The sequence below is a fragment of the Brienomyrus brachyistius genome, chromosome 9 (genome assembly GCF_023856365.1).
Source record: "Brienomyrus brachyistius isolate T26 chromosome 9, BBRACH_0.4, whole genome shotgun sequence".
In the NCBI taxonomy this organism is placed as follows: Eukaryota; Metazoa; Chordata; class Actinopteri; order Osteoglossiformes; family Mormyridae; genus Brienomyrus; species Brienomyrus brachyistius.
The window spans coordinates 11,069,613-11,097,171 of NC_064541.1; the positions used below are offsets into that span (position 1 = coordinate 11,069,613).

At 45.5% G+C, this 27,559-nt stretch overlaps 1 protein-coding gene across 6 annotated transcripts; it reads left to right on the top strand.

Moving 5' to 3' along the window:
• The first annotated feature begins 97 nt into the window (after positions 1–97).
• On the top strand, positions 98–27,535 carry nr4a3 (nuclear receptor subfamily 4, group A, member 3). 6 transcript variants are annotated; one of them, XM_049026045.1, is made up of 9 exons: positions 99–505; positions 3,760–5,045; positions 7,161–7,199; positions 8,262–9,052; positions 15,930–16,059; positions 17,970–18,133; positions 18,693–18,892; positions 22,745–22,923; positions 26,546–27,535. In XM_049026045.1, the coding sequence occupies exons 3-9, from the start codon at positions 7,172–7,174 to the stop codon at positions 26,827–26,829; spliced, it is 1,776 nt and encodes a 591-aa protein (XP_048882002.1). In that variant the 5' UTR covers positions 99–505; positions 3,760–5,045; positions 7,161–7,171; the 3' UTR covers positions 26,830–27,535. The 6 variants fall into 6 exon arrangements, with proteins under 6 accessions (XP_048882003.1, XP_048882002.1, XP_048882004.1 ...); XM_049026047.1 differs by having other exon boundaries at positions 101–505; positions 3,760–3,915; positions 7,161–7,192; XM_049026048.1 differs by having other exon boundaries at positions 368–505; positions 3,760–3,915.
• Positions 27,536–27,559: the final 24 nt, after the last annotated feature.

Genomic DNA, 27,559 nt, shown 5'->3' on the forward strand with positions numbered 1-27,559 from the left:
CTTTACATCAGAAGATCAATCCCAGCAACACCACCCCTCCACTTTTTTTCTGGCACTGTGCGGAGAGAAGGCTCATATGTCTACTGTAGTTCGGCGAGCTTGAGCCGAGCTAGCGAGTGACGTCATATGTCCCATGGCGTCACATTGACGTCTCGCATACCAGTCGCTCTATGTAGAGCGCAGACACATAAATGTGCTATTAGACTTTCTCTCACAGAGCTCTCCACATAAACAAAGCCACATTGCAACTTCATCACAGCGCATCATCAGCATTAGTAACACGGACGCAGAAACGGATCGCAGAAGTCCAGTGGTCATGCACCGGAGTATTTTTTGCTCTTTAGAATAAAAAACGAAAAGTAAAACAAATCTGTCACTACGTCCAGAACTACTGCTGTACTACTGTTACAACGATTATTTCATGTTTATGATAATTCCGAAGATCTACAGGAAACTTTAAGGGGGCTAATATCACATGTAAAGACGGAACCGCTACAGCAAGCAAGTATGTATCGATATGTTTATTTTTTAAATTTATGATTCATTTTATTTATAATTATTGGATTTAACTTATAGCAGTATTATGGCTAACGTTATTTAAATGGCATGTTTTCATCATTAATCCTTGGCTAACAAGAAACTTTACTATTATTTTCGTCAAAGAAAAACTGAGCTCATCGAAACTTTGTGAATTTGGATAAGGAGACCTGTTGAATATATGACATTGTAACAGACCGGGAGCGGAAAGAACACGGTTTGATTTTACGATTAATGTCCTCTGGCGAATGGAAGCGATTTCGAAGAGAAAAAAGGTATCATATTCTTTCTGGTTGTCATGGAAATGGGATGCCATTCACCGACAGCCTGTAGCGCTGAAGCAGACCTAGGAGATGTAACGGTGATACAAGTTTTTGCGCCTTTCTTCGGACAAAGTTGTCTGTGCTTTGAAAACGGAATATTTATTTTTTTCTCTATGCTTCGTTACTATCGGTAGTCGTGTTGTTTCGCTTAATAATGATCCGCATCTTTGATTTGCCTGTGCCATCATTTATTACAACTGACCGAAGGGTAACTGTGACTTTATTTTTTCGCCACGTGTGTGTTAACTCTCACAACACTTAGACGTATTTTTGCATACGGATTGTTTAAGGTGAATTCGCTAAAGCGCTATCGGTTTCGGGGTGATTTATTATGGAAAACGAACGTGCGTAAGATTAAAATAATCCTGTGTTATAAAGTTTGCTGAGCTCGTGGATGTCTCCGTTGATGACACTTTACGGAGAATAGTCTTTATATCTTTGAATAAATATCCAACTGATGCTCCTTTTTATGAAGCGGCATCTATTCGTATTGCAGCTTCGATAGTTACTGATCTTCAATGGACTTATTTTCATATGAGGTTGAGTTGCATCTCCGGTATCAATTCTGTTTTTTCTTCTATGTCAGGAACCGCAGATAATATACAATACAGCTGTATGGGAAATACATGCGCAAGCAACAGAAACTGTAGGGTCAGGTGACTACAGTAGGCTATTCTGAACAAAGTCTCAGGAAAAAGCGAAAACACTGCTTATTTTACACCTCTGAAATTTATGTCTTAGTTCAAAGTGGGAAAAGTTAAAAATTGTGTCTTTCCCATACTGCTTGATGGCTGACTGCACGGCAAAAAATAAGACGGGTTTCATTTTGGGCAATACACAAATCACCAACTAAACACAAATGAAAATCACGTTATTTTGCCGTTATAACGATCGACAGTCTACGTTCAACACACCATAGGGCAACTTAGACCAACCATGGATAAAATGTTGATTTGTCTTTTTTCGGATTGTCTTCGTGTTCTAGATGTTATAAATTCACGTTTTCATTTAGGCCTAACAACATTGGTTTTACTCCCGTTTTTTGAACATGTTTTGTAATATTTCAAAGTTGTATGGCAGTTTTCCGTGTATTTTACCCTGCTTATAGCTCATGTAGACACAAAAATCATCTCTTGACAGGTTTCACTTCTTCAGCTGATTTACTGTAGTCTACTTGCAGGTTTTCGTTTTTCGCTGTCTTTCTTTTTCTTTCTCCTTTCTTCACTTGTCTGCCAGAAAGCCACTTACTGTCTGGCTTATTAAAGTCGGGCGCTACCGCCTATCACAAGGTGCGTGTTTAAAAGACCATTCACGGTTCTCTAGGTAACCAGTCCCCGATCGCTCCGGATGGATCAGCGAGTAAAAAATAACCACACCGGTTAGCTTCTGTTGGAAACATGTAGCCTGGTAATGGTCTATTTGAAGTGATGGTAGTGAATCCATCTTTACAACGCTGAGCGGTCGAAGAGCCACGCTAAAGAAAACAAGTTCAGCATGAATTGTTGGGAAGAGGGATAATTTGCCAAGTTGTGATATACCTTGGCAGTTATTGTGAAGACGAGGCTGAGTGAAAGCGTGGTGTCTTATAAGTCTGCTTCTGGGTAGGCTACTGTAGTTGAAATCGCAATGAATTCTATATAAATCATATTTTATCTTATTATATTAATTGCTTCACTGTCTCCATCTGTTCTGATATTATTATTGACATCATTATTACTATCATTACTACAACTAGGCAACTACTAACTTTTTACTGTCTCACAATACTGAGTTTTCGAATTAACTTAATACTGGAAGGCTGTTTTATTTTAGTTATTTTACTAGTTCCAGTAACATGGCAAATCCGCACATGTCTTGCATGCGATATTTTAGTCCGGAAAAGTATATGTGTGTTAACAAAATGTGTAATTTTGCAATCAGTTCAGTGATTTGTAGATTTCGGAATTATGAATTAATTGTCTTGGCGAAGCATAAATTCTGTCAAGTTGGAAACAAGGGTACCGAAGTGGGTTGATTTGTTTAGACATGCTTACGCAGAGAGGGGGCGCTGCACCCTTTTAAATACTCTGTTGTTGGGCGCTTGAATGTATTTCAAAGTTGAAGGCGTAGGACGCGCGCGGACAGTTTCATTTTAGGAACTAACTCAGGTGGATATTTCTACTAAGGTAACTGGAAGGGCCTGAGATGGTGTGAGTTGCTTGAAATTCAAAAACTTTCATTTTTTAAAAATAATATATGATTGTACTCATATTTCCATTGCTGTTGCGTTGTTATACATTTCTGAACTGAAATGTATTGTCCGTTGTGTTGGCAGTTGCCTATCTGACATTTGCGAGTGACTGATTTTAAGTTTGTTTGGGTGAATACTTTGTTATGTGATGGCGAGTAGAATTCTGTTCTTCTGTTCTGTTCTGAATTACTGTTGAACTGAATAAATTACAATATGCATGCTCTCATTTAAAGCTGGATCTCTATAGAAAGACATTTAATTGTATGTCATTCTTGCTAAAAAACAAAAGTTATTGTTGTATATGTGTATGAGATGAAACACGAAGATTTTCACTTGTAATCAAAAATATATTTGTGTTGTAGTATTGTCCGGCTAAATGTGTCTTTATCTTTCATTTAATAAGACAGTGTTATATTAATATCGTATTTTTTATTGTTATATATGAATATATATTAGTGTTAAAGCTAATCGTTTGTAATGATTATAGCATATGATTTGTGTTTGCAGTTTATTCCTCATAGTAAATATCTGGGAAATGATGTGGAAGACTCTTTGCCTACTAATCGCATTTTTTCCGATGATTTGTGTATTAATCCTCGCGAATTAAAAGTTTGGATCAAAAGTTTGGGCCTAGTTTGCTTATGCAGTTTTGCATTGGTCCTCCTGCAGCCCCCGGTTCGAAAGAGCGCCCCCAGCCGAGCTCTGAGACCCGGCCGTCGGACATTGTAACTACCGAGGCGTCTGTTGAAGCTGCCTCTTTCCATCGCCTTTTACCAACTCCGCTGAGAAAACCGACCACAATTCAGCGTGCAAAATTTCAACCAGGTAAATCTCATCCATGATTGAGATGATAACTCAGTATAAAGAGACAAACATGTACGAAGGACCAGAGACAATTCTGCTGCTCGAGGACTTGTGTTTTTGATTTTAACTGAGCGTCATTGCAGTGAGAATGGGTTTGTCTATTTGTTTTTTTGTTAAATTACATATCTACACACATAGACATAGAATTTTACCAAACAACAGGCCTCTTAATCATACATTTATCATTTGCACACTGTAATAATTGGCATTAAATACATTATGATACTTTTGATTGCTATGATTTGTGTTTTTAATTATTCTGCTGGTTTATTATTTCAATAACAGTATTATTTCAGTGCTTAAAATATATGGGAATTATTACATACATGCGATGGACACATAACATGCTTTATTTTCAATTGTCCCCCCATGAAATAAGTACTATGTATAAATATAATTCTAAAGTAATACGGAAAAACTTGTGAAATTACTCATGCAGGATTTTTTTCAAAAACTATATATACACATACTCAGACACACACACATTTATTATGAGAAAATATACTGGAATATACTGGAATACATAGTAACGGTTCACGGTGTAGTATAAGACAGTGATTTGTGAAACACACATCATGCAACATTTTATTGCATTGAAATGAAGAATGAGGACATCACATCAACGTCCATCCGGCTGAGGGAACGAGACGGGAGTCACGGAGGCATTTTCTCCGAAAAAATCCCAAACACGCGAGTGCCGCGACAGAGTTCATAAATAAACAGGTTACACTAGTACGGGAATGCTGAGCAGTGGCATGTAAATGCTCTTTTTAAGTTTGGCTTTTCTTTTTTTCTCAAGGTGCCACTCCCTGGACTCGTTCCCACAACTACTTTTTATCACAATGACCTTAATGGCTCCATAGTGATTGTGCGTTGAGTGTGTGTTTGTGTGCATGGAAATGCGTGTGCTGCCACGTGGTTTGCGCAAATATTTTTGTATTTCGTTCATTTTCAATTTTTCGCTGGAATTCCATTGTGTTTGTTTTGACAAGTCATCTTTTGTTTGGTAGATGTATGGCATTCTGGGAATGAACAAGCGCGCCCAATTTTGGGACGGCTTCATTTCATCCACCTAAAATGCACACCTCGAGGTTAGAGACCGCTTTAAAATTCAGCTCCATTCGCTTTATTCTTAATCATTTCGAAAGCTTCTGTCTGAGGCATTTTCTTTGATGGGCTGTTTGGTTTTTGTCCTTTCACGTGGACAGATGTCTGGAATTAATAGTATTTTTAAAAATATTGAAATTTTGCCCTTATCGCTTTGGAAAGGCGGATTCTTATGCATATTCAACTTTGAGACCATGAAAATTAATTTATTCTAAAGTTAAGCCTGTGAGGTAGTAATTATAGTACATTTTATTTTGGGGGATCTGGTCCAATTTATTTCTAAATGGTCTGCGTGACAGTTTAGGTGTTGTAGGGGCAGGTAGATACGGTCTTGGTTTGCACTGCACCATAGACAAGTTCACTATTATTCGATAAGTTATTGTACTGACATTTTCTTGACATTTGGGGATAGTCCTCGCGACTCCTTATGTAAGCAAATGGAAATTTTATTGTACTTGGATATTTAAAATATGTACCTGAGCTCATGATGGCGTTTTCGTAATAATGTGAGGAATAATGTAAGGTGAAGGGAAACAATGTACAACATTTCAGCCGTATGTATGTTATGAAAAAGTTTTATTTGTAAAGGCGACTCTATGACGCTGCAAGCTAATGGTCATTATTAATAAAGCGATCGTTTGAAAAACCTGTCTTCCAGCACGAGGCTTAACGTTAATGTGAAACAAAATGAAATGATGTTCAATCATGGGAAAGAGAGGTAATCAGTATGTTCTAATATTTCTTGCAGTTACGTGTAAGGTCCACTAGCGTTGACTTCACAGAAATGTGTAGCGGAAAGTATGCCCGCGTAATAGGCTATACTCGTCCTCCTAAATACAACAGCGTCATTCGCCGGAGGTCATTTTGACGGAAATTGTATGATCACGTTAGTTAAAGCGGAAGATGCCCTTGGAGGTGGAGGTCTCGAAGGAGTGTCCCACCCATCACCGGTGGTATACAGGGGCTAACCGCCCTGACGTCACGGCCTGTCGGGCTCTCCCTTCGCACCCACCCTTTCCAGTGAGTGGGCGAAAACCTTCGTGCAGGTTTCGTAAAAGAAACTTTGACTCATATAACTGTCTAATAAAAAAGAAGGAAAATGGCCGTAAAATTCTGTGATGACATCATATGTAATATTCGACATAAAGGCCCATCTAGATGCTGCACGTAAAAGTATGTTATATAACACAAATGACGTAACAAAAGTCTAAATGCCTCTCTTTTTGATTGGGAATCATTTGTTCAGGTTTTTTATTTCTGAAAAAAAATATTTCTGCAACTAGCCTATATTTTCTTAACCAAGCACCTAATTTAAGATTATATATTTTGTAAGCATTATGCGGTATATTTTGTTAGTTGTAAACCATAATATACTAAATGTGTTAAAGTACAATCATTAAAGTCTTTAAAAAAACTACACTTAAAAAAACCGAACCGGAATTAGTTTCCGACTAATTACTTTAAACCGTGATCGCACACAGAGTTCTTCATTAAAGCGCTGATTTTGCTGTCGCCCATTGATAGCTCTTTCACAGTGTGTGTGTGGGTGTTTTAAATAACACGTGGCTGTGTGTTTGTGCGAAACGGAAAGCCGGTGCACAGCGAGAAAGGGTAGACTTTATTTACGCACACCGCTGTACATAATTGATAAGTCTGATTTTATCAAGCAAATATTACGTACTGCAATATTGGAGATTACGCGGACAACAGACGAAAAAAATCTGTTTATGCACTGTTTATCCACCTTGTTGACAGTTCCTCGGTTGAAAGAAACGAGCAAACAGGTGCAGTTCAGTGCGCTCGCAGGAACGATTGATTGCAGCCCTACTCCCTTACCTTTATACACACTCACATACACCATATATTCATACTTACTCCTGAGGTCGTCTATTGAAATATACCTTTTCGTTGTTCCTCCTCACTCACACTTTGCTGGAAATACACTTCAGACCTGTTTCTAATTTCTTTTGCAGCTTGCGTGTTTGTTTTCAGTGTATATTATGCTTGCAGTGCCAGACAGTGTTGTATAATATTTAGCCTATGTTCAAATTATAAAGCAGTTGTATTAGTAATACACAGAGAATGTTTTTCCCCAACAGAACTAACTGCAATGACATTAAGAACAGGAACAGTAAGTAGTAAGTAGAAAAGCGATGCATGTCTTGGTTGCTTTTATGACACCTGCCTACGTTCCTCCACATACCTGGGTGGTCGTTCCATGCTAAATGCTGGAACCAGTGGGTGTGGGAGCCAGGCGCTGGTTCCGTTGCGTAAATTTACTGCTACGCCTAACTGGCTAAGGAGCGTAGCGTTGTGCTTCATCTTTACGTTCTCACATGTCATTTGTCAGGGTTTGTCTGTGACATAAGTCTGGAGTTTAGGGCTATGGTGCATGTATATTAATGCTTAGATAGCCGTAAGGAAGGCATATGGCTACATGAGAAGAGTGGATAGGCATCACTCTAATAAATCTAATACAAAAAATCCTGAAACTCGAAAATCAGAAATCCGTGAGAGAATTTCTGAGATTATTCCTGGGCTGGGGTCTGAGCGTGAATTTCACACCCCTGGATTATCCCACACAGCAAACCACAGGGGTTTGTCATGGGCACAGTGGTGTCTATTAAAATTTAACCAGTGCACAGGTAATAAGTCAGGGATGCCTACTTATTCATCCGAGAAGCTCCTCACTGCCTCAGTAATGTCATTAGGCAGTCAACTGATGCTGAAGCAATATTGCATTTTGGGTAGTATTTGTGAATGGCTTTGCAGTGAGGTGTAATTGGCTCAGAGCTTGTCATTTCTGGTCATTTTTATGAAACTGTGTTCTGGAATGTTTGTGTCCTGAGACTGCTTTGCTGATCTACACTTCGCCTCAGAAGGGACGTGTGTGGCTTTGCATGGCTGGTGGCGCATGCCGGCGCTGACTCCCTGGCTCTGGTCCTGGGTGGCCTTCTGGAGCAGCTTACAGGAGCTCCAGCTCAGCTCCACTGTACACTTGTCAGCTGAGCAACTAACATGTTGATCCTCAAAGTAAGGCAGCACTGATACAGTTGGGGAGAGTGTATTTAGGAAGCTTATGACGCGCTTTTGAATGGTGGTGTTTGTGAATGATTTTTATTATTTTTTTGGGTGGGAGGGAGATGTGGAATTTCCGAGATCTTTCTCTCACCTCTCTTCCTCACTGGTTGTGCTTCCAGATATGCCCTGTGTGCAGGCCCAATATGGCCCCGCCCCCCCCGGATCCAGCTACACCAGTCAGACCTTCTACGACTACAGCTCTGAGCTCATGAACCCGGACTACACCAAGCTGACCATGGAGCTGGGTGGGGGGGAGATCTCTGCGGCGGCCACCACCTCGCTGCCCAGTTTTAACGTCTTTGTGGACAGCAGCTACGAGCCAAAGTCCTCCTGCCTCTACCAGATGCAGGGCCAGCGGTCCCTGATCAAGAAGGAGGAAGACCCTTATCCCGCACCCCCGCAGCTGTCTGAGGATGCCATTCCCAGCACCTCCATGTACTTTAAACAGTCTCCGCCCTCCACGCCGACCACTCCTGGCTTGCCGGGCGCACCCAGCACCTCCTTCATCTGGGATGATCCTCACAACCTCCCCCAGGTCCCGCCCAACTGCTCCCTGATGGATTCTGGTGCCCTGAAGTCCCCCCGTTTCCCGCCCTTCTTCGACCATCCCCCCCCCCACGGCGGCTATGAGCCGGTCCCGAGGCCGCCGCCTCCCTCGTCCTCCGCGTCGGCTGTGCAGCACCCCCCCGGACTGGAGCCGCACATGTACCCGGTGCGCTTAGGCAAGCCGGGCAGCCTACACTTCCCACTGAGCATGGGTCCCTGCACCCCCATCCTTGGGGAGGGCACCATGCCATCGCCTCCTGGCCGTTCCGGTTCAGGGGAGGGTACCTGTGCCGTCTGCGGGGACAACGCCGCGTGCCAACACTATGGCGTGCGCACCTGCGAGGGCTGCAAAGGCTTCTTCAAGGTAAATGCCACCTCGCCATCACTACTTGGCCTGTGTGGGCCTGGGCCACGTGAAGGTGGCTCTCCGGAAAGTCAGGGAGAGGTTATGGTCGGCGATGGGGCTCTTCTGGTCTTTCCGAAATCTCATGTCAGGAGTTACTGTAGAATGAAATCCCAGGCAGAGCCCTAAGGAGAAACGTGTGACTAGTAAATTGTAGCACCAATGATGGGCTTCAACTGTTACACCCCTGGGAACCAAACTACCTGGTAGGAGGAAGCCAGGCTGTGTGAAGCTGCAGAGTTACACATTAAAAAAATAGCTAAATTGTGGTAATAACTGGAGGTTCACCCTACCGGTGATGTTCAGTCAATTTTCTTTAGGGTTTAAGTGCCTGAGTCGGGCTGAGTCAGGAGCGAGGCGGCTACAACGGGCTTCCTCATTGGGGCGTTTCCACGGAGCTGTGGTCGCCCCGCAAGCAGGCGTCGTCGTTACATCAAGTCTTCTCACAAATCGTTCTGTGTCGAGGCACTGGGCCCCGGTGGTGAGCGGTTGCCACGGCTCCTTGCGAGGGCCGTTTCCCTCGGAAACCAGCGATGTCCCCCCTGAAGCAGCATGACGGCGTCGGGTAGTGAAAACACTGCGCTGTTGCTGGCTTTCTGTGAATTCTCTTAGAATGAGATTTTGCAGACCTTTAAAAGAATGTAAAAAAAAAATCCTGAACAGAACTTGGCCCAGGAAGAGAATGTGTGGAAGTATGGAAATAACTTACTGGAGGTGCTCTGTGGCGTCACCGGGTGAAAGAATCCATAGCGACCATTTTTTTTAACTACTCAGATGGATGCCTGGATATTTGACCGGATGATGCTTTGACCATTTGCCGTCTGTGGTGTTGATTGAGATCTTCTTACTGTTATCTCTAAAAAAAGGCTGGGGTTTGTGTGGATGGTTCTAGAATGTTTCGAAGCAGGAATTATAAATGATGCCTTTAAGGACAAAAAGTCAGCATCGTATATGGGCCTCTTAAACACCCTTATATAGATGGTTTCAATTATTCCGTTTTATGTCAAACATAATTTCAAAACACAGTTATTATATTGCTGAATTTTACACAATTTTCAGTGACGATAGTATTTATGGGTCAATTTTCCCCGCAACAACAATTCAGAAAGTAATGATTTTACTCATAATGTTTCAGTTGCTCTGTGCTTAATTATATAGATTAAAACAAAACCAAATTATATGAACTGAATGAAATTCTTTCCTAATTTTCTTTTACAGAAGTATAAAATTACTAAGCTGCTTTTCTCAGATGTCCTTCACAGAAAGTTTAATAATACTTGCCCATATTTCAGACATTTAAATGATTCCACCTAGCCACTAAAATCATTTACTGAAATAATCTCAATGTAGTATAACAGCAAACGATATTGACATGACAAATAATGCGCTGGAATGCATTATTATCTGTTCATTTAAAATCTGCTTATTACTGACAACTTAGAATTTCCACTTGCGAGTATTTTGTTTTGCAAAAAATAAATGAGTACAGGCTATGAGGCGCAATTTAATAATTTGCTACTGTTATCAGTTCGTTTCACAATTTGATTTAGTAATTAAGTCGGAGGCTGATTTGCCCGCTTTGGCGTCTTTCTGGCCGCTTTTGGTGCTTAGGAGGCACAGCCCGTCATCTGCCAGAGGCCTCTGTTTCGCCGCGTACAGGGAGCCGAGTGGTGCACGTTAGCGAGCCACTTAAAAAATTAAAATAAATAATTCACCTCGGCTTAAGCATACGATGTGACGCAGAAATGCAAAAACACCCAGTGGCTCGCCGGTTTAGAGATGCGCCGCGGCCGCCGCTGATGCACTGTGAGATGCCTGCTGGTCTGCCTCCGGTGCGCATATACGCACGTAAACCTTCTGTCTCTTTGATTATATCATCGCAAGGTCACTGCCCTCCTTAATTGAATAGATGTTATGTTTCATGTTCTAAGGGAACATTTATTCATTTATTCACATTTCATACTTTCTCCGATATCGTTGTGTAATATCAGATGGCGAGTAACATTCCACTGGTATTTCAGCTTAAATAGCTCGAATACCTCCTTTGCATTTACCTTCACTAAGTGTAATCGAGTGCATCGCTTACTTAACCTGGAACCGATTTCTTTGGCCAAATCCCATGAAAGTTACAAGCATTTTGAGGTCCATTATATAGAATGTCTTTTTGTTCTGTCACATGAGCCCTAAGGTTGTCAAATCCTGGAGCAACTCAGATCTGCCATTGGGTCAGAGTGCCTACGCGCGCCCGCTCGACAGACACGTGGGTGTGCGCGTGTAAGTAAGGAGACGTCGTTAGCCGTCAGCACGGGACGTTCAGAGCCGGCAAGTCAGACGGTGGGTGTAAGAAAAGCAGTGACGGCGAATCCCTAAACCCACACTGACTCTATTCATATTTTTGGCAATAAGGAAGAGTCCGCCTAAGAGAAAGTGATTCCTTTATCAAATATGACAATGAATGTATTAAATAGTGTATTTTTCGTAATCATCTTCAAATAATTGTTTTTTTTTTTCTACCAAAGCAACTATAACCTATAAGTCTGTAGACATTACGAGAGGTTCAGCTCCTATCACCCATTTATAACCAGGAGAATTTTCTGATTCGTGAAGGTTGTTTGGTTGAGTACTACGTAAACTCCACATGAAACATCTAACTAGTGAAATAAAAACCGGTTTTTACAATTTCATAAACCTGTAATCCAACCAAGCTGAACGGACGTAACGTTAACCCACGCCTCGCTTACTCAGCCAATTAAACGTGACCCAGTTCACTATTCTCCAAAATAAATAAATAAATAAACAACATTGCAAGAAACCGCAAGCGCCCGAGCACGTTTAATTAGGAGGGGGCCGACGGCGGCTGCCGGCCACGCAGCCTACGGAGAAACTGCCCGTCTGATAGCCACTGATTAGGGGTGGAGTGGAGGGGGGGCGTCCCTGAAGGCTTTTAATTTAAGCTTAGGCTATTAGCACGTGTTACATGTCATGAATCTGCTTCTGCGAACCCCTCCAGACTCTCTCAGTATGGGGGGGGTGATCGGACATGAGTGGATTTATGTGTGTATATATATATATATATATATATATATATATGTGTGTGTGTGTGTGTGTGTATGCATCTCATAATAGAAGGACTGATGCTTGCAGTGTTGGGGGTCAGTTGGGGGGGGGGGGTTACTGTGATTTCAGCTTGCCTTTATCTACATTGTTCATACCCCTTGTGGAGGGTTTCGGAGCATTGACATTGTGGACAATGCATGATGGGTAATGGGCGCATAGACACGTGAGGGCTAAAGAAACTCTGAGATGTGCCCAATGCAGGACTCGTCTTCCTCCCCTCGCAGCCTCAGCAGCAAAAGGGGAATTCTGGGAAATGGTTTCATTACGGTCACAGTTAGTGCTTCTCGCATGGTTCTGGGGTCAGGGGTAACTCGACTGTCTGTGTGCTTGTGGAAGCTTCCCCGCTGTGTCAAACGAGGTGCAGGTGACTCATCGTTTTGACCTCGTCACATGATACGTTTAAGGAGCGCCGGCGGAGCTGCCCGGACAGGTACGGAGGCTCTGTAAAGGACCGTTCCCTAGGACTGTCGGCACCCACCCACGAACCAGAGGAGCAGTGTATGTTGGTCACAGCATCACCCTGGTTGCCAAAGTCGTTTGGAGCTGCACTGTCTAAGGAGGACAGCAGGAACTCGTTTGCATTCATTTCAGGGTTTGCGTTAAAACGATCACATGAGCAGAGGCTGCCAAGGGCTACCCCTTGGATTCTTGTGGACCATGCGACGAATTTCTTCATTCACACCTACGGTCCGTTTCTTTGCCACGGCCGCCTTTTCTCCTTCCCGTGTCGGAGCCAGTTCAGGCTGTTTTTCTTGGAATTCCTGCTAAAACTCTTTTAAAACATGGCATGATCTTTAGAACAGCAGAGAAATGCACCACACCAAAATCAACAGCCTCTGCGTGCGGCGCGCCCCGCACAGGATTGCAGTCCACAGCAGGGCACACATACAACACGGGGAAATTCAGGGACCCCAGTTCTCTTAGCTGCATGTCTTTGGAGTGCAGGTTAGGAGCACGGGGAGAACATGCAAACTACATACAAGTTTTAACTGCTACCTAATCAGCCACATTGCCGCCCAATGACTTTACATAAATAAATCACAATATATTTTAAATCTGTGGAACGCTGATATGGAGCCAGAACAGTACACCATCTCTTCATTAGTACTCATTGTCTTTGTTATAGCCAGTGGAAACCACAGTTTGGGTCTGATGGTGTGGTCAGTAGTGGAACAGTAAGCCTGAGATAGAGATTTCCTCATTGGGGGTTAGGGTGCAGCACAGCGGCAGTCATCCCCCATGGAGAGATGAGGGATGAGGTGGACTAATGAAGGACCTTTTGTGTAGGAAGGGGGTGCATGGGAAGTGTGGTGCACATTTTGACCCCCGCTGGCAGAGCATGCTGGGCCTGGGGAGGAGACTGCGGGGGGGGGGCACAGCTTTCTCTTTAAGCATATATATCCTAAGCATGGTTAACTGAGCTTTTTTTGACAAATGGTTATGGCAGGGCTCTTCAAATCTGGCCCTCCATTCCAAATCCAAGCCGAGTTTTCAGTCCTCCCAGGTTCTTTAATAATTACTGACCCTGATTGGGCGCACGGGCTTCACACCTGACTCACAGGTAAAGAAAGGCTGGAAAATCGGCAGGGCTCGGACCTTGTGGACCGTGACTTCAGTAGCCCTGGAGTAGAGCTTTCCATTCATAATTTATATAAAAGACAGAGGCAAACTAAAGGGGTTATTTAGTGCAGCCAATGAGGCAGCTGTCTTTGCATTTGGCTGAAACCTTACATTTTTATGTATACTATTTAAATATATATATATGGCAAGGTGTGCCTGAGTGGGCAAAGCCTCTGTGCCTGTGATAGGAAGGTGGCTGGTTCAAGCCCAGTCTCAGTCAAACAGCCACATGTGTGGCCCCTCAGCCCCCAGCTACAAGGTTACTAAGGCAGGGGGCTGCTTCCACTTACCTGCCTGGGTGCCATAGAGGGCATGACGCAATAGGCAAAAAGAGAATTTTCCAACAAAGCAAAATCTCGTTATATGACTGCATGCATTCCTTTTTTTTAGACAGTGGTGCTTAATCAGTTCCCAGTATGAAGGTGTTGCCTCAGAGGAATGCTGTTGAATAAGTTTGATGACAAACAGGAAGCCCCTACACTTAGGTTCGTTTATAATGGACGATTCGGCTTTAAATAGAACCTTCTATCCATCTAACTTCTCACTTACACTACCCAAGGTCACAGTGTGGGAGGCACCAGACAGCATAGGCACAAGGCTGCTATGGGCGGTTAGATTATTCGTCAGCTGTAAAATCCTGCATACATCAAAAGCTTTATACGGGGTCCATTTTATTTATTTATTTTTTAACAAAAAAAAACTTTTATAGCAACACCAAGATTTGTGACTTACCCTGAATAAGGTTTTAATGGCCCAATGAGCACAATATATCTGTTATGCGTACGACTGCCTGAACTATAAAATAGCCTACTTATCATATATGGTGATGCATGGTATGAATGCGGAACAGTGGATAAAGAAAAACGCGCAAAACAGCAAATCATCTCATTTTCAAATGCTTAGTGCATCGTCCGTGGCTTAAGCATCCAAACCCCGGAATACAATATACAGGCAATTTAACTAAAATGGGATCCCATTCCGCGGAATTTGACTTGATTATTTAGATCTGAGGGTTCATTTCCTTCTTGTGGAAGTGGAACATAGAATAATTGCTTGGATATTAATCTCCCATACAAGAGGACACGTGAGACGCGCTCGGCTGTAATTATATTCATTTATTTTGATGCGTATCAGACTTTCCGGCTAAGCGACATTCTCGCACCTCTGGCGCAGCCGGCTGCACAGGGACTAAGGGCGACCGCTTATATTTGTCTTTCTCCTACACCCTTCCGTGCTTTTCTGATAATAATACCCGTTTAAGTGAACCCAAGTGGCATTAATACCCCGGTAGACGAAGCTTTCACCTCATTCTGCAAACAAAATTCACCCTAGTTTAAATTGTTTAAGACGGCTAGATTTTTTTTTTTTTTTGTGATCAGCCCTTTAATGATTTTCAAATTACAACGCATGCTAAGTGGAAAAGAACACATAAGGTTAGGTTGTTAACTGCTTAAGCATAAAACTGCAAAGCAATTTATATCGTTGTTGAAACATCAATTTTACCTATATAAATTGGGTAGTATGTTTTGAATTTTGTGTTTTCTGTATTAGCGTCCTCCCATGATTGACCGTGAGCTTGGCTCTCCTATGCAGCGCGGGGAACTCAATTACTTCTTGTCATATTTTATACTTGAAAAAAGTGGTGGCAACAGAAGTGAACCCAGATCGTTTTGATTTCATTTTAATAAGGTCAGTAATAATCGCGGGGAGCCAGCCGAGGAGAAAACAATCCCCAAAGGCGCAATTGAGAGGCGAGATGCGGAAAAGCCCGCGGGAGGCGCGCGATGACCCCGGAGTTTCACAAACAATTTTATCACGCGGCGTTGACTGTCTCGCGGGACCTGCTTCAGCACGCGCCTCGCTGATTCTCATTGTCAGCGGCTCGCGCTAATAAAATTGTCCCTCCTGCAGGCGAGCATGTTAGGAAATTAATTTTATCTAATTATATTGATGCCACCGTAGCTTTTTCACATTGTAATTAAAATCTGACCTGCAAGCTTCTTTTTTAATTCTTTCCAAGGGAAAAAAGCTAATACAATTAAATAAATAAAGTGTGTGGTTTTCTCATTGTTTATTTCTCCCCATCACTGTCTCTCTGTAGAGAACCGTGCAGAAGAATGCCAAGTACGTCTGTTTGGCCAGTAAAAACTGTCCGGTGGACAAAAGAAGACGCAACCGCTGCCAGTACTGCCGCTTTCAGAAATGTCTGAGTGTGGGCATGGTGAAGGAAGGTAATGTACCGAACTTAACAACCCTCAAAAGCAATCCCACACGGCAAGGAGAGTGAAGTGGACCCATTGTAAACATGACCCCATGACCTTAAACAACTGCACACCCCATATATGTAAATGGATGCATTTCATATCCCCAATTCCCAGCCAATCAGAGAGAGCATATGCATGCGACCTTCCCCTGGACCATCATTTAGTAAGAGAGTGAGAAAGACAGGAGCATTAATATAACCCAGTGTCCTGTGAGACTACGGCAAGGCAGAGTATGAGAGTACTACCTAATGAATCCTCATCCACCAACGCTGGCAGCTTCCTCATATGATGGCACACGTGGAGTCCTAGGTCCCATCCATTATCGCGCTGTCGCACCGCAGCTCCTGTAACTTCCGGTGCACGCTAATCAGCCCTCCCAAGCGCTAATCATGGACGGTGGCGCCATTAATGACCCGACCTATTGCGGCGTCACAGACTCAGAGGCCGTGCTGGCGGAATCAAAGGTGGCAGACTGCCGGATGTAGTTTTGAGGACTTGACGCCGAACTGCCAGAAACAGCAGGCAACAGGTCCCCCTATACAACATAATGTCTCGTAAATCTGATGAAAGTGGCATGAATTTCTTCAGGGAGCGCTTACGTCCGGTCATCACATTAGCAGTGAAATCCCTTCTGCCGTGCTGGTATGTTCCCAGAATTTAGGCATATATAGCCACTGCATTTGTAAACATTTGTGCGCTAAATCTGAGATGTCTGCATTAGCCTACTCTGATAAAGCGCAGCTTTTAATCTAAGGTTCCCTGTCCAGATGTATTTTAATTCTCAGCACCGAGGTGCCCTCTACTGGTCAGGAACAGCTTAACTTCCAGATTCTACCACCGGGTTCCCAGATTATTATTTTTTTTAACCTTTTGCCTTCATGCTCCCTCTGTCTCAGTAAGAGACGTCGAATGTCCTTCCCTCATTTTGTCCTGTCCTGCCTTCTCATGCTTTCTCTGAGCTCATGGATCCCATGTTCAGAACTAGTGTGAAAAATTAGGTTCCTCAAAACTCTGGAGAAGTCGTGAAGCCCGGACCGTGATATAAGCTCTATTTGATGGTAAACTAGAGGATTGGATCCATGAGATGGGTTATGCACCTGTACTTAACACAAAAAGTGCGCAAATGAAAAAACACCCCAGTCTTTATGTGTTATTTGCAAAGAGTCCACAGTGTGTACCAAAGCTCATATTTGTGTATGGGAATGACGTGGTCTTAAGCAGAATTTGAAACTATCAATATTGCTACAGCAAATAGCCCAGATAATATGTGAAAAGAAAGCAATGCTGTTTCTGTACCTCGAAGTGAAACCATGTGATGCAGTCATAGGCTACTGTCTTGAGCACTATGAAATCTCTCCTTTATGACCACGGTAAACCGAACACGCTAAAATAATTCGGCAGAGAAAGTTTTCCGATTGACCTTTGAATGCCAGCCTCGATTGCAAAAAGCACAGTCACCATACTTGTCATAATGAAAACCTCCACTGGTGAATATCAACAAGAAAGATTAGTATATTGCAAGTTATTGGTTTTATTATGAGTGTGCAGGCTTCCCAGTTTACTGTAGTTTTACAACCAAAATTCACACCACATGCTGATTATGTTTACTGAATACGGTTCTTATAACATTTACATTACGCCGTTGTCCCGTCCTTTGTTGTAACTATTCGGTCTTGTTTTTTGGCAGATTTCTCCAGCCTGTGATTTCCATATGATTTTTATCTGGATTATTTGATAGCTTTTCATGTTATTTGTGACCTCAGGATCAGTGCAGCTCGGGCTGATTGTGGTGTCACCATTTGTGCAATTCCCTGTTGCGGGTGTTTACATTTGGGGGTGTGACTAAGCCTACCTCGCTCTTCTTCTGCCCCACCCAGTGGTCCGGACAGACAACCTGAAAGGTCGAAGAGGTCGTCTGCCTTCCAAACCAAAGAGCCCCCTACAGCCGGAGCCATCACCCCCCTCACCACCTATCACTCTCCTCAATGCCTTAGTGAGAGCCTACTCTCAGTCCACCCCCAGAGACCTGGACTACAGCCAGGTGAGTGTGCTCAGGGCGGGATTTCGGGTGGCTGCAGGGTTCAGCACAGCTGCAGCTGAGTTCAGTGAAGTGGCACTGCGTACATCTCACTGCCACAGTGACTCCACAGCAATGACCGTCTCTTCCACCGACTCGTTTTGTATTATTTAAACCTGACTGGGTGCTTTAGATCAGCTTTTCTGTCTAAATCCTAGTATGATCATCAAATCAAGCTCTTTAAAGAAATGGAGCCCTAGTAAATCACATCATCAGATCATGTCATTAAAGCGGAACCACACATCTATTAGGTCAAGAATGGTACCAGGACGCATTATCAGCGAACTCGTCCTTTTCTGGGTCCCGTCTTTTTCCATCCTTTGCTCCCTTATCTTTTCTTATCCCCTCATTGTTCTGTCGCCATGCTCGGCTCAGCCCCCTGTTGACTCTGTCTGTTCGTCCTCAGTTGTTGTCATTTTCACCGCTTTTGCTGCTCGGGAAAGGTTTCGCACTTTTGCAGTTCCGTCTCCCATTTTTGGCCCGGTGCATCACTGCATCCTACGCGTCTCTCCCCTCACCACAGTTCAGTGCTGTGGACCAGCCGTCCGCCACTTCAGACGCCCAGCACATCCATCTCTTCTACCGGCTGCTGACCAGCTCCATGGAGGTGACGAGAGCCTGGGCCGACCGCCTGCCTGGATTCTCCGATTTGCCGCGGGAGGACCAGACCCTGCTCATTGACTCCGCCTTCCTCGAGCTCTTCGTGCTCCGGCTGGCCAACAGGTGAGTGGATGCCGTGTCCCAAGACGTCAATCCTGCCCCTAGACCCAGTGTCAGGGGGCCGGTCACTACTAAGGGGTCGTCTCACCTGTAGGATCATCACCCCATCACTGTGGCACTGCTGCAGATAAGATGGTCACGTGATGGTTAAAAATGGATACAGTGTTTTCAAAAGGCAGTCCCTGGAATAATTGAATAATTAGCCTGTTGATTTATCTTCACTGGGGAGGACTGGAGCAAGTCACTGCCATAGCCGGCAAGGATAATGAGTCTCTGCAGTGAAGTGGGGCTCGTTAGCGTAATTAGACACACACCCTGCTAAAACACAGCATACATTTTCTCCTGCAGGGGGCTGGGTCTACAGACTCAGGGCTAAGTACAGGCAGATACGCTGCTTCTGGCTTGGAACCGAGATCAAGTTGGGTTTCTCGGGATTGATACAGGGCTCCCTGCCGAGGGGGGAGGGGGGTTGCTGGGGGTGTCACGCCAGCCGTCCAGAGAATGAGCCTCTTTAAATTTATAGGCCAAACTCAGGCCAGAGAGACGCCTGCCTACAACCCCCCCCCTCCCCACTTGAACATCTCTTTTTGTGTACGGTCAGGGGAGCTTGTCAGGGGGGTGCTTGTCACCGAGGAACTCTTGCCTTAAAAAATTTGCCTGCCTGCCCCCCCCCCCCCCCACCCACTGGGCATGATTTCACACTGGCCCCCTTACACTCCCATCCTTCCCCCCCACTCTAGTCCTATGCAGCCTGAAACGGAATCACAAGTACAGTGATCCTTAAGTACAGTGATCCTTAAGTACAGTGATCCTTAAGTACAGTGATCTTTATGTACAGTGATCCTTATGTACAGTGATCCTTATGTACAGTGATCCTTAAGTACAATGATCCTTAGCCAGAGTCAGCTCAGTGACCACTTTCAGGTTGTCGTCTTGGTTCCCCTTTGGTGGCCAGTCAATCCCAGTTGATCCCATTCTACTGACAGTGACGTCTTCTGATTTGCTTCTCGAGCTGGAACTACAAACCTGCTCCATCGAAGGTTTGTAAATGCAGAGTCTCCCCCAGAGTTGCTGGGCCTTAGTCGGTGCTCAAGTGCAAGATGGGCCAGTGGGGGTTGGGGGGAGCGTGTGATGCAAGGAGCACCACGCCGGGGGCCTTGGGATTGGGAAGTCCGACTCGCATCAGGGCCCTCAGCAAAGCACGTACCCCACATGTTCCTGGGGGACGTTGGCCTGCCGCCGGACTGGGCTGGAGGCTTTTGCCAGAACCTCTCTCCTTTGCTTTTGTTGGATGTGAGCGGCCACATCTGATGCCACCAATGCCAACGCGATTTTTGTGTCTTTGCTGAGAATCGAAATCCCCTGAATGTAGCCTGAAAGTCGGTCGGGATACTGGGCCGCCGTCCGGCCAGCGATAAAGGGGTGTTTGCATAGCCATGGCAAGGCCTCCAGGCCATCTCTGAGGATGCATGCAGCCGCACTGCAACCTGCAGGCTGCCGGCGACTGGGAATGCAGCCGTGACGTCCCTGTAGGCACGGGGCTGTGTGCGGACAGACCGTACATTTCTCTCCAAAACCGCCTCCTCGTGTTCTGTTGGGGCAAAGGCGCGGGGGAAACAAACAGCTCCTGTTTTCGCCTGAGAGCAGTGGGACTGCCGTCCCTACAGTGACCCCTTAAATCAGCCGACCTGGAGGCCCCTGCCCTCTTACGAGCGAACAAGGGCTGTTCTGACAAGGGCCTCCGTCTCACTTCCCCACTCCTTGAGAACAGAAGGACAGTTTGTTGGTCTTTCGTGAGAGCTGTGGATACTGTTATTTATTTATTTTTTTTTCATTCTCTCTCTCTCTCTCTCTCTCTCTCTCTCTCTTCCTGCCTCTCTTCTGCTTTTCCCCCCATCCGTCGCTCTGGTTACTGGGATAGGGGAGAGTTTCCCTGGAGACTGCTGTAGTCAGGGAAGAGCGAATGAGGAGGAGGAGCGACTGATGACTTTGTTGCCCAGAAGTCATAAAAGCGGAGGTCGCCGGGGGAGGGGGCTCTGTTTGGGGCCGTGTGTGTTGCTCATGTAGCCTCTAACCATTGTCTGGAGACGGCAGAGCTATTGACTGCCCCCCTCCCCCACCCTAATACCCTATACCCCTCCTCACTTCTTCAATTGTCCATTCCATTCTGACTACCCCAAGTCCACCCCCCCCACCTTCACATTACTGATCCTCCCCCCAGCATTTAATGTCCTGAGTTAAGCAGTGCCCCCTCTCCCCCCTCCCCAGCAGCCAAGAACAAACTTAAACCCATTAGCCAATATTAATAAAGCACATGTTTTCTGATTAGCCGTAACCGGGGGTGACAGAGACAACCAATGAACTTTTTATATTCTCTGTCACATGTGTCCCTCCCCCTTTCTATTTGTGTGTGTGTGTGTGTGTGTGTGTTATGTTAATATTACACTGTGGGGACCAAAATATCCCCCACAATGTGATGCTGTGGGGACTATTTCTCAGGTCCCCACAAAGATCAGCGTATGCAATCAAAAAGTAAAAATGCCAAAAGTCCCATATTTTGTTTGGTTCCTTATGGTTAAGGTTAGGGCTGGATGGGGGTTAAGGTTGTCATATAATTACAAACTTGACCAGCAACTGCCCTGATATTCCACACCGCATTTCCTAAAACTGGGAGGCAGTTGTCTGGAGAAGTTTTCCATTGTTAATGTTCAAACCTTTGTGATTAATTTCATGTTCCATTCTCATGAAGCCCAGTTTGATGGGGGAACCGTGTTTTCCTGCCGCAGAAGTTTAAAGCTTAATATAGATTTTATTTACTGTTGTATCTATTGTTTTATTTTATTAGAATGTTTAACAGAGTGCTGTAACTTGTTAGCTTACGCTTCATTCCTATTTTTACACTGTTACTGTATTGTTCTTGTCTTCTTGCTTTTGTGTGATTGGACAGTCGTAATGTGAGCAATTTCCTCCAGAATTAATAAAGTCTAATGATTCTGATTCTTCCATACAAAAAGCGACGGAAAGAAAATGTGGCCGTGGACTTTGATGTTTAACGGGAGCCGCTAAGAATGGTAGCCAACATGCTACTTTCATTTGAACGTTTGTGGAAGTGGCGTCGATGCCGCAGTGTTTTAATAAATAACAGTTCCTCGGCTGATGCTTGCGCAGTGCCACAGGTTTAGAGCAAAGGGTACCTGCTTTCTTGGGATAACAGGATTCCGTCTGGTGCCGAAGCTGTTCCAAAGCAGAGCGGCACCCGTGTTCCCATGGGAAATGCAGCCTTTCTGTCAGGCTGAGGACAGTGGCCTGTCTTTTACCTTCCAGGTTGTGAGAACTAACTGCACTACCGACTTTTCATATCATTTCAGGAATGTTACCGAACGAAAAAAAAAAAACTTCATTTGGAAAACACAAGTTAATTGCTAGCATTCCTGTCCATCTTTGATGTTCGCTTTTCTCCCCCAGTCTTTCTAATTTATTGCCGTTGTAATTATTTCCTCTCTTAGTCTAAAAACCGCAGCCAATGGGAATCCTGATCTTTTGCATGTGACTCCCAGCTTGCACTGGGCTACTGTCTCAAATTTTTGCAGAGCAAAAGTATAATGTTCTTACTGGTTTATTATTGAATGTTTTTTATTTGAGCCTGCTGCAGTGCTTTCCGTTTTAGCCCTATTACTGCTGAGCTTGATAGGAAACACGTGTTTAATGTTTAACAGTATACCTCCTTTTATAGTTACACTGAAATACGGAGTAACACCTAATTAAAACCCAGCAAAATCCTCTCACGAGAGAGAGACAGAATGGACTGTTGCCACTGTCCAGTGGACTCAAGCCGACCTTTCTGCTACCCTGCAGGTCCATCGTGGCGGAGGACAAGTTTGTGTTTTGCAATGGGCTGGTTCTGCACCGGTTCCAGTGCCTTCGTGGGTTCGGCGAGTGGCTGGACTCCATCCGAGATTTCTCATCCCATCTGCAGAACCTTAACCTGGACGTGTCTGCCTTTGCCTGCCTGGCTGCCCTGGTCATGTTAACAGGTAACACCGCTGTCTCTCATGCCTTGGGGGTGGTCGTGGTGGTTAAAGCAGGTGGGAGGGGGTCCTTATCGTCCCTCCTCATCTTACATGTGGCGGATCGACGACAAGAATGCAGATTAAGACTTCCATGCGGCAGGCAGGATTCGCACAAAGGTGTTTCATTTACGAGCGACAGGCAATTATCCAGCACGGACGTGACGTTCACGTCACGCCTACCTCATGTGGATGGATTTAATTACGCCTCTCTCCGTGTTTTTGTGACCTCCCCCCTCCAACCTCCCAGCTCAGGAGTGATTACTTGGGGGGAGAGAGCACAGGTGTTCTGACAGGTGTCTGTAGGGAGGGTGTGGAGAAAGTGTCCGTGTTGCGGTGTGGAACTGGAGCTTGCTGGGAGAACACCCTGATCGGCCCTCCATAAGAGGCAGGGGTCTGTATTTTGCCAAGACAATGTTGCTGCTTACGGTGCACGGATGAGGAGTGTGGACTTGTGGGTAATTCCCATTCTCGCAGTTGCACCCTGTGGTTTCCAGTGCGTCACCATGACAGCAACCAGAGTCTGCTTCAGGCACTGCCTCGGACACACGTGGTCTCAGGCCTGAACGTGTCTCATACTAGCAACGCTGGGACATCGAATGCATTGCTGATTGGAAGTGGAATTCATCTGAATTATCTACCAGGAAATGTACTGGAGAGCTTCAAGTGAGAGATTCAAGGACATGAGTATCTTTCATGAGATCTCTGGGAACTGCCAATATTTTGGTTATGAGAATGTGTGCTGAATCTACAATAACAGCATTACAATTTTAAATTGAAATGTATTTCCCCCCATATTAGTAGTAATACGATAATAATTTCTTCTGGGAGAAAATGTGCTCTGTCCTACGCTGACACGACATTCGGTAAATAGTGTAAATTGAGAATGATTCCGGGTTTTAGGTACTGTGAAGGTGGGTACTGAATATCAGGTGCCTGACCAATTCAAACTGCCCCCCCCCCCCCCACCACCTTCCCCCGAACATTCACAGCTTCACCGGCGCTAGCAAATAATCCATTTAGTGGCAACATTCAATTAAGTGGATATTTAATGCATTTTTAATCTCGGCAGAGAAGTGGGAAATTGAAAAGTCATATTTGTCAGGTAAAAACAGGTGAGAGCCGCATTTCCTGCAGAACTGAGGTCTCACTTTTTTCTTTTCTCCCAAAACTGCTTCTGTCTGGTTTATGCTTGTGCGATGTTGCCTAGTGACACGCGCTGGAGTTCCTGTGGGTGTGGCTCCCGGTGCATGGCGATGTGGCAGGATCGGTGGGTTAAGTTGGGGCTGGCGAATATTCGCAGTGGAAGCCCTGGTTTTGCTGCCCCAAACCCTGGGGAGATGAAGGCTCGGAATGGGCCAGGCCGCTGTGTTAGATACCCCTCTGTACTCTCTGCCCTAGCCTATCTGTGATAATCTGTCCCCTCTCATTGCATTACCTTAAATAGTGTAAATAATTTATATTTTTCAAACCTTTAACATACATGTAAATATTTAATGATATATAGAAATTGTGCATCAACAGGTGGCGCAGTGGTTAAGAACCACTTTATAACTTTTTATGCACCAGTCGGGGCAGCTTCAAATCCCTTCCTGCAGGTGGTTTCTCTCTCTCCCCCCCCCCCACCTTGCTCCACTGTTCATCTCTCCAAGGTCTGATCTCTCTTCAGCGTCTGCGGAACCAACCGCAGGCAGCGATCGTGAAGCGAGGTCACACAGTATTCAAAACAATCTCTTCTTGCCTAAGGCCTAAGACATAAGAGACCCAGTATGCCTACCGATGCCCAATTTTCTTTCCACACTGTGTAGTATTTTAGGAAAGTGCTTCCGTCTTGAGTACTCCACCCAGATTTTTTCATCCATTTTATTTGAAAAAATGACATCGAGCTTAATTTATGAGATTAAATGAATTGAAGTGGAGCTTTACTTGCCACACAAGTACAAATACAGGTAGTAATTTAAATATGGAGTCTATGAAAAATTGTATCTACTGCTGAATTTAATAAGTCTTGTAGTGTTAGAGCCTAGTCCTTTCTTGCATCGGCTGAATGTGCCAGTGGCGTGTCCTTCAGTGGTGTGAGCAATGCAGGTCACCTTCCCGGGTTTGCCAAGTGATTCTTTGGTGTACATGAAAGTAGGAAGACTTCTGGAACTTTCTGGGCTGGAGATGATGCATAGAGCCAGGATGAGCGATGAGTGGGGTGCCTCGGTATGGGACACAGCGGTCTTACGAGCACCGCGGGGCTCTCTCTGATTTTCCTGGGCTGGATTGGCGATGGGAGAGGCAGGCTGCAGGGTACCGTGGCCCCTTGCTCCAGATATGGCCGACCATCTTGTCTCCTTCTTGAACGTTCCCAGTGGACGACATAAGCTGGCGGTGCGAAGCGAGGGAGCTGCAGAACCCTCAAATGCCAAGCCCCCCCCCCCCAAACACCCCCAGCCTCCCTACCCTCCCACCCCCATGCCTAAACACACCCACCTTCGCAAGAGCACTTAACTCTCTGGCGGAATCGACCGGGGCTCCGCGGTGCTCTCTTCACAAATGGGCCGTCTCGCTGTGCCGCAGGTCTGGGCCCCTGGCCCCCCCTGCACCCCCCCCCGACCCCGGCCTATCGACTGCCCTAAAAGTGTTTGCTGCAAGTCTGCCATTCATTAGACCCAGGGAGAAGGCAGCAAGGGGACTGGAGAGAAAGGGAGAGAGAGAGGGCGATAAAAGAGAAAGGAACAATGATTCCCTGGGGTCTTGCCTTTCAGCGTCTCGCGAAAACACGCTGCCAGCACCAAACCACCCCGTACCCCCCACCTCTCCGTTTACTCCGGGCCCCATACATTCAAAATGGGGGGGGGGGGGGGAGAGACACCGAATCGCTCTTCCCACACACGGATGCAATGCCAGGGTGTTGTCATGGAGCGGATTCGACACAGGGGGAGGAAGAATCTCCCAGCATTCACTACAGCAAAAGGTTCGAGTGTTTTCCTCATTACCTACGTTCCCCTTCACTCGCGGCTGCCGGACTTGCCTTTGTCCGCAAGCTTGCTTTTCGCGGCCCAAAGTAAATGAGTAAATCACAGGTTTAACACCGTGCTGATTAATGCAGATCGGCCCGATACAGCGGCCCACCTGACATCCTTTTGTCTCCGCCTTTATTTATGCGTGTGGACAAGCTGGGCGGCCCGTATTCCGCACGGCCGCCGTGGAATAAATTAGTGCCCTATTAGAGCCCAGCGGTCTAAAGCGCTTGCCGCTGCCTGCACGGCAGGGTTGCCATGGCGAGCCTAATTTGCAAAAGGCTTAATCGCGTTTTGCCACTCGAGGGGCTGCATAATCCCTTTAATTGTCGAGTGCTGGGGCTGGCGTTCAGCGGCGATGTCCGTGACGGCGGTACGATGGCATGTCGTGAGGTTCAGGGGTGTCTCCTTGCTCACAGAGGCTGGCCTCGCATTTGTTACAGCAAAAGTCATTTATCTGGTGTCGTGTTTTTTCTTCTCCCGTGAGGCAAGCTACGGGCAGGGGGTTTGGGGGCATGAAAGCGTTCGGTTCCTCATGGTTGTGCTGCCCATCAACCCATCATCCTCTCTGGTCATTTCAGAACAATGCCCGGGGCTGAAGGAACCAAAGAAAGTTGAGGAGATCCAGAACAAGATCATCTGCTGCTTGAGGGATCACCTGGGCTTCGGGGCTGGCGTGGCGATCGGCGGGGCTGCCGCTGCGGCCATGAAGCCCTCGGCGTCTCTGAGCAGGCTGCTCAGTCTGCGGTCAGAGCTGCGCTCCCAGCGCACCCAGGGCCTTCAGCGCATCTTCTACCTAAAGCTGGAAGACCTGGTGCCGCCCCCTCCTGTCATCGACAGGTTCCTGGACACCCTACCTTACTGACGGGGGCCCGCTGGCCGCATGCAAAGCTCCTCCCCTCCACGCAGCGGAGAGCGCGCCCTGCTTTCTCTGTCCCGTGAAGACGTCCATTGTTTCAGAGGCCTCCACGATGCGCTGCGGCTGCGGATTGGCAGAAGTTCTAGATATTCTAGAATTTAGAACCTGAGGTTCTAGAGCCTCGGCACAGAGACAGTGAGATTGCCACACAGCACAAAAGTCCTGGACTCCTGTAAAACTCCCTAACTGGGTTTACATTTCTTACACAGAAGAAAAAACACACACTTTTGCACACACACAAAAATCTGACTTTTCACTTTTCCTTTGTTTCTATGTGAAGACGTGGGTAATGTTTATTTTCAATCCAGAAAAGGACACTCTTCTCCGAGGTCTTTTCTTGCCAGAGTGGCTAGCATAATGTTTTTTGATGGAGGTTAGTCCCTAGTCATGTTTTGGAGAGAAAACCTCACTCCCGTTTGACACTAGGGGCGAGCGGGGAGCTCCACGGTCCAGTAAGAGTTGTAGCACATTTGTGTGTAAAATAACTATCTGGAAAGTCTATTTCAGGTTATCAGCTCTAAGAATTGGTGTCTTTTTTTTCCAAAAACTCCAGTCTGTGAACATTTGTATCGAATTGTATCTCAAACAAAGAGCCTTGCGTGTGGATCCGTCTGGAGTATTTTGTCATATAAAGAGTTTACCAGTGCACGGACTGTTGGCTCATGGGCTGTGACTG

What these genes read in the sequence shown, in the direction of transcription:
- nr4a3 (XM_049026043.1), top strand. Translation starts at nt 3,732, where the DNA reads ATGCAGTTTTGCATTGGTCCTCCTGCAGCCCCCGGTTCGAAAGAGCGC. An exon ending in GCGTGCAAAATTTCAACCAG is followed by an intron (nt 3,916 to 7,160) that starts GTAAATCTCATC and finishes TTTCCCCAACAG; the next exon opens with AACTAACTGCAATGACATTA. An exon ending in GAGACCTGGACTACAGCCAG is followed by an intron (nt 18,134 to 18,692) that starts GTGAGTGTGCTC and finishes CCCTCACCACAG; the next exon opens with TTCAGTGCTGTGGACCAGCC.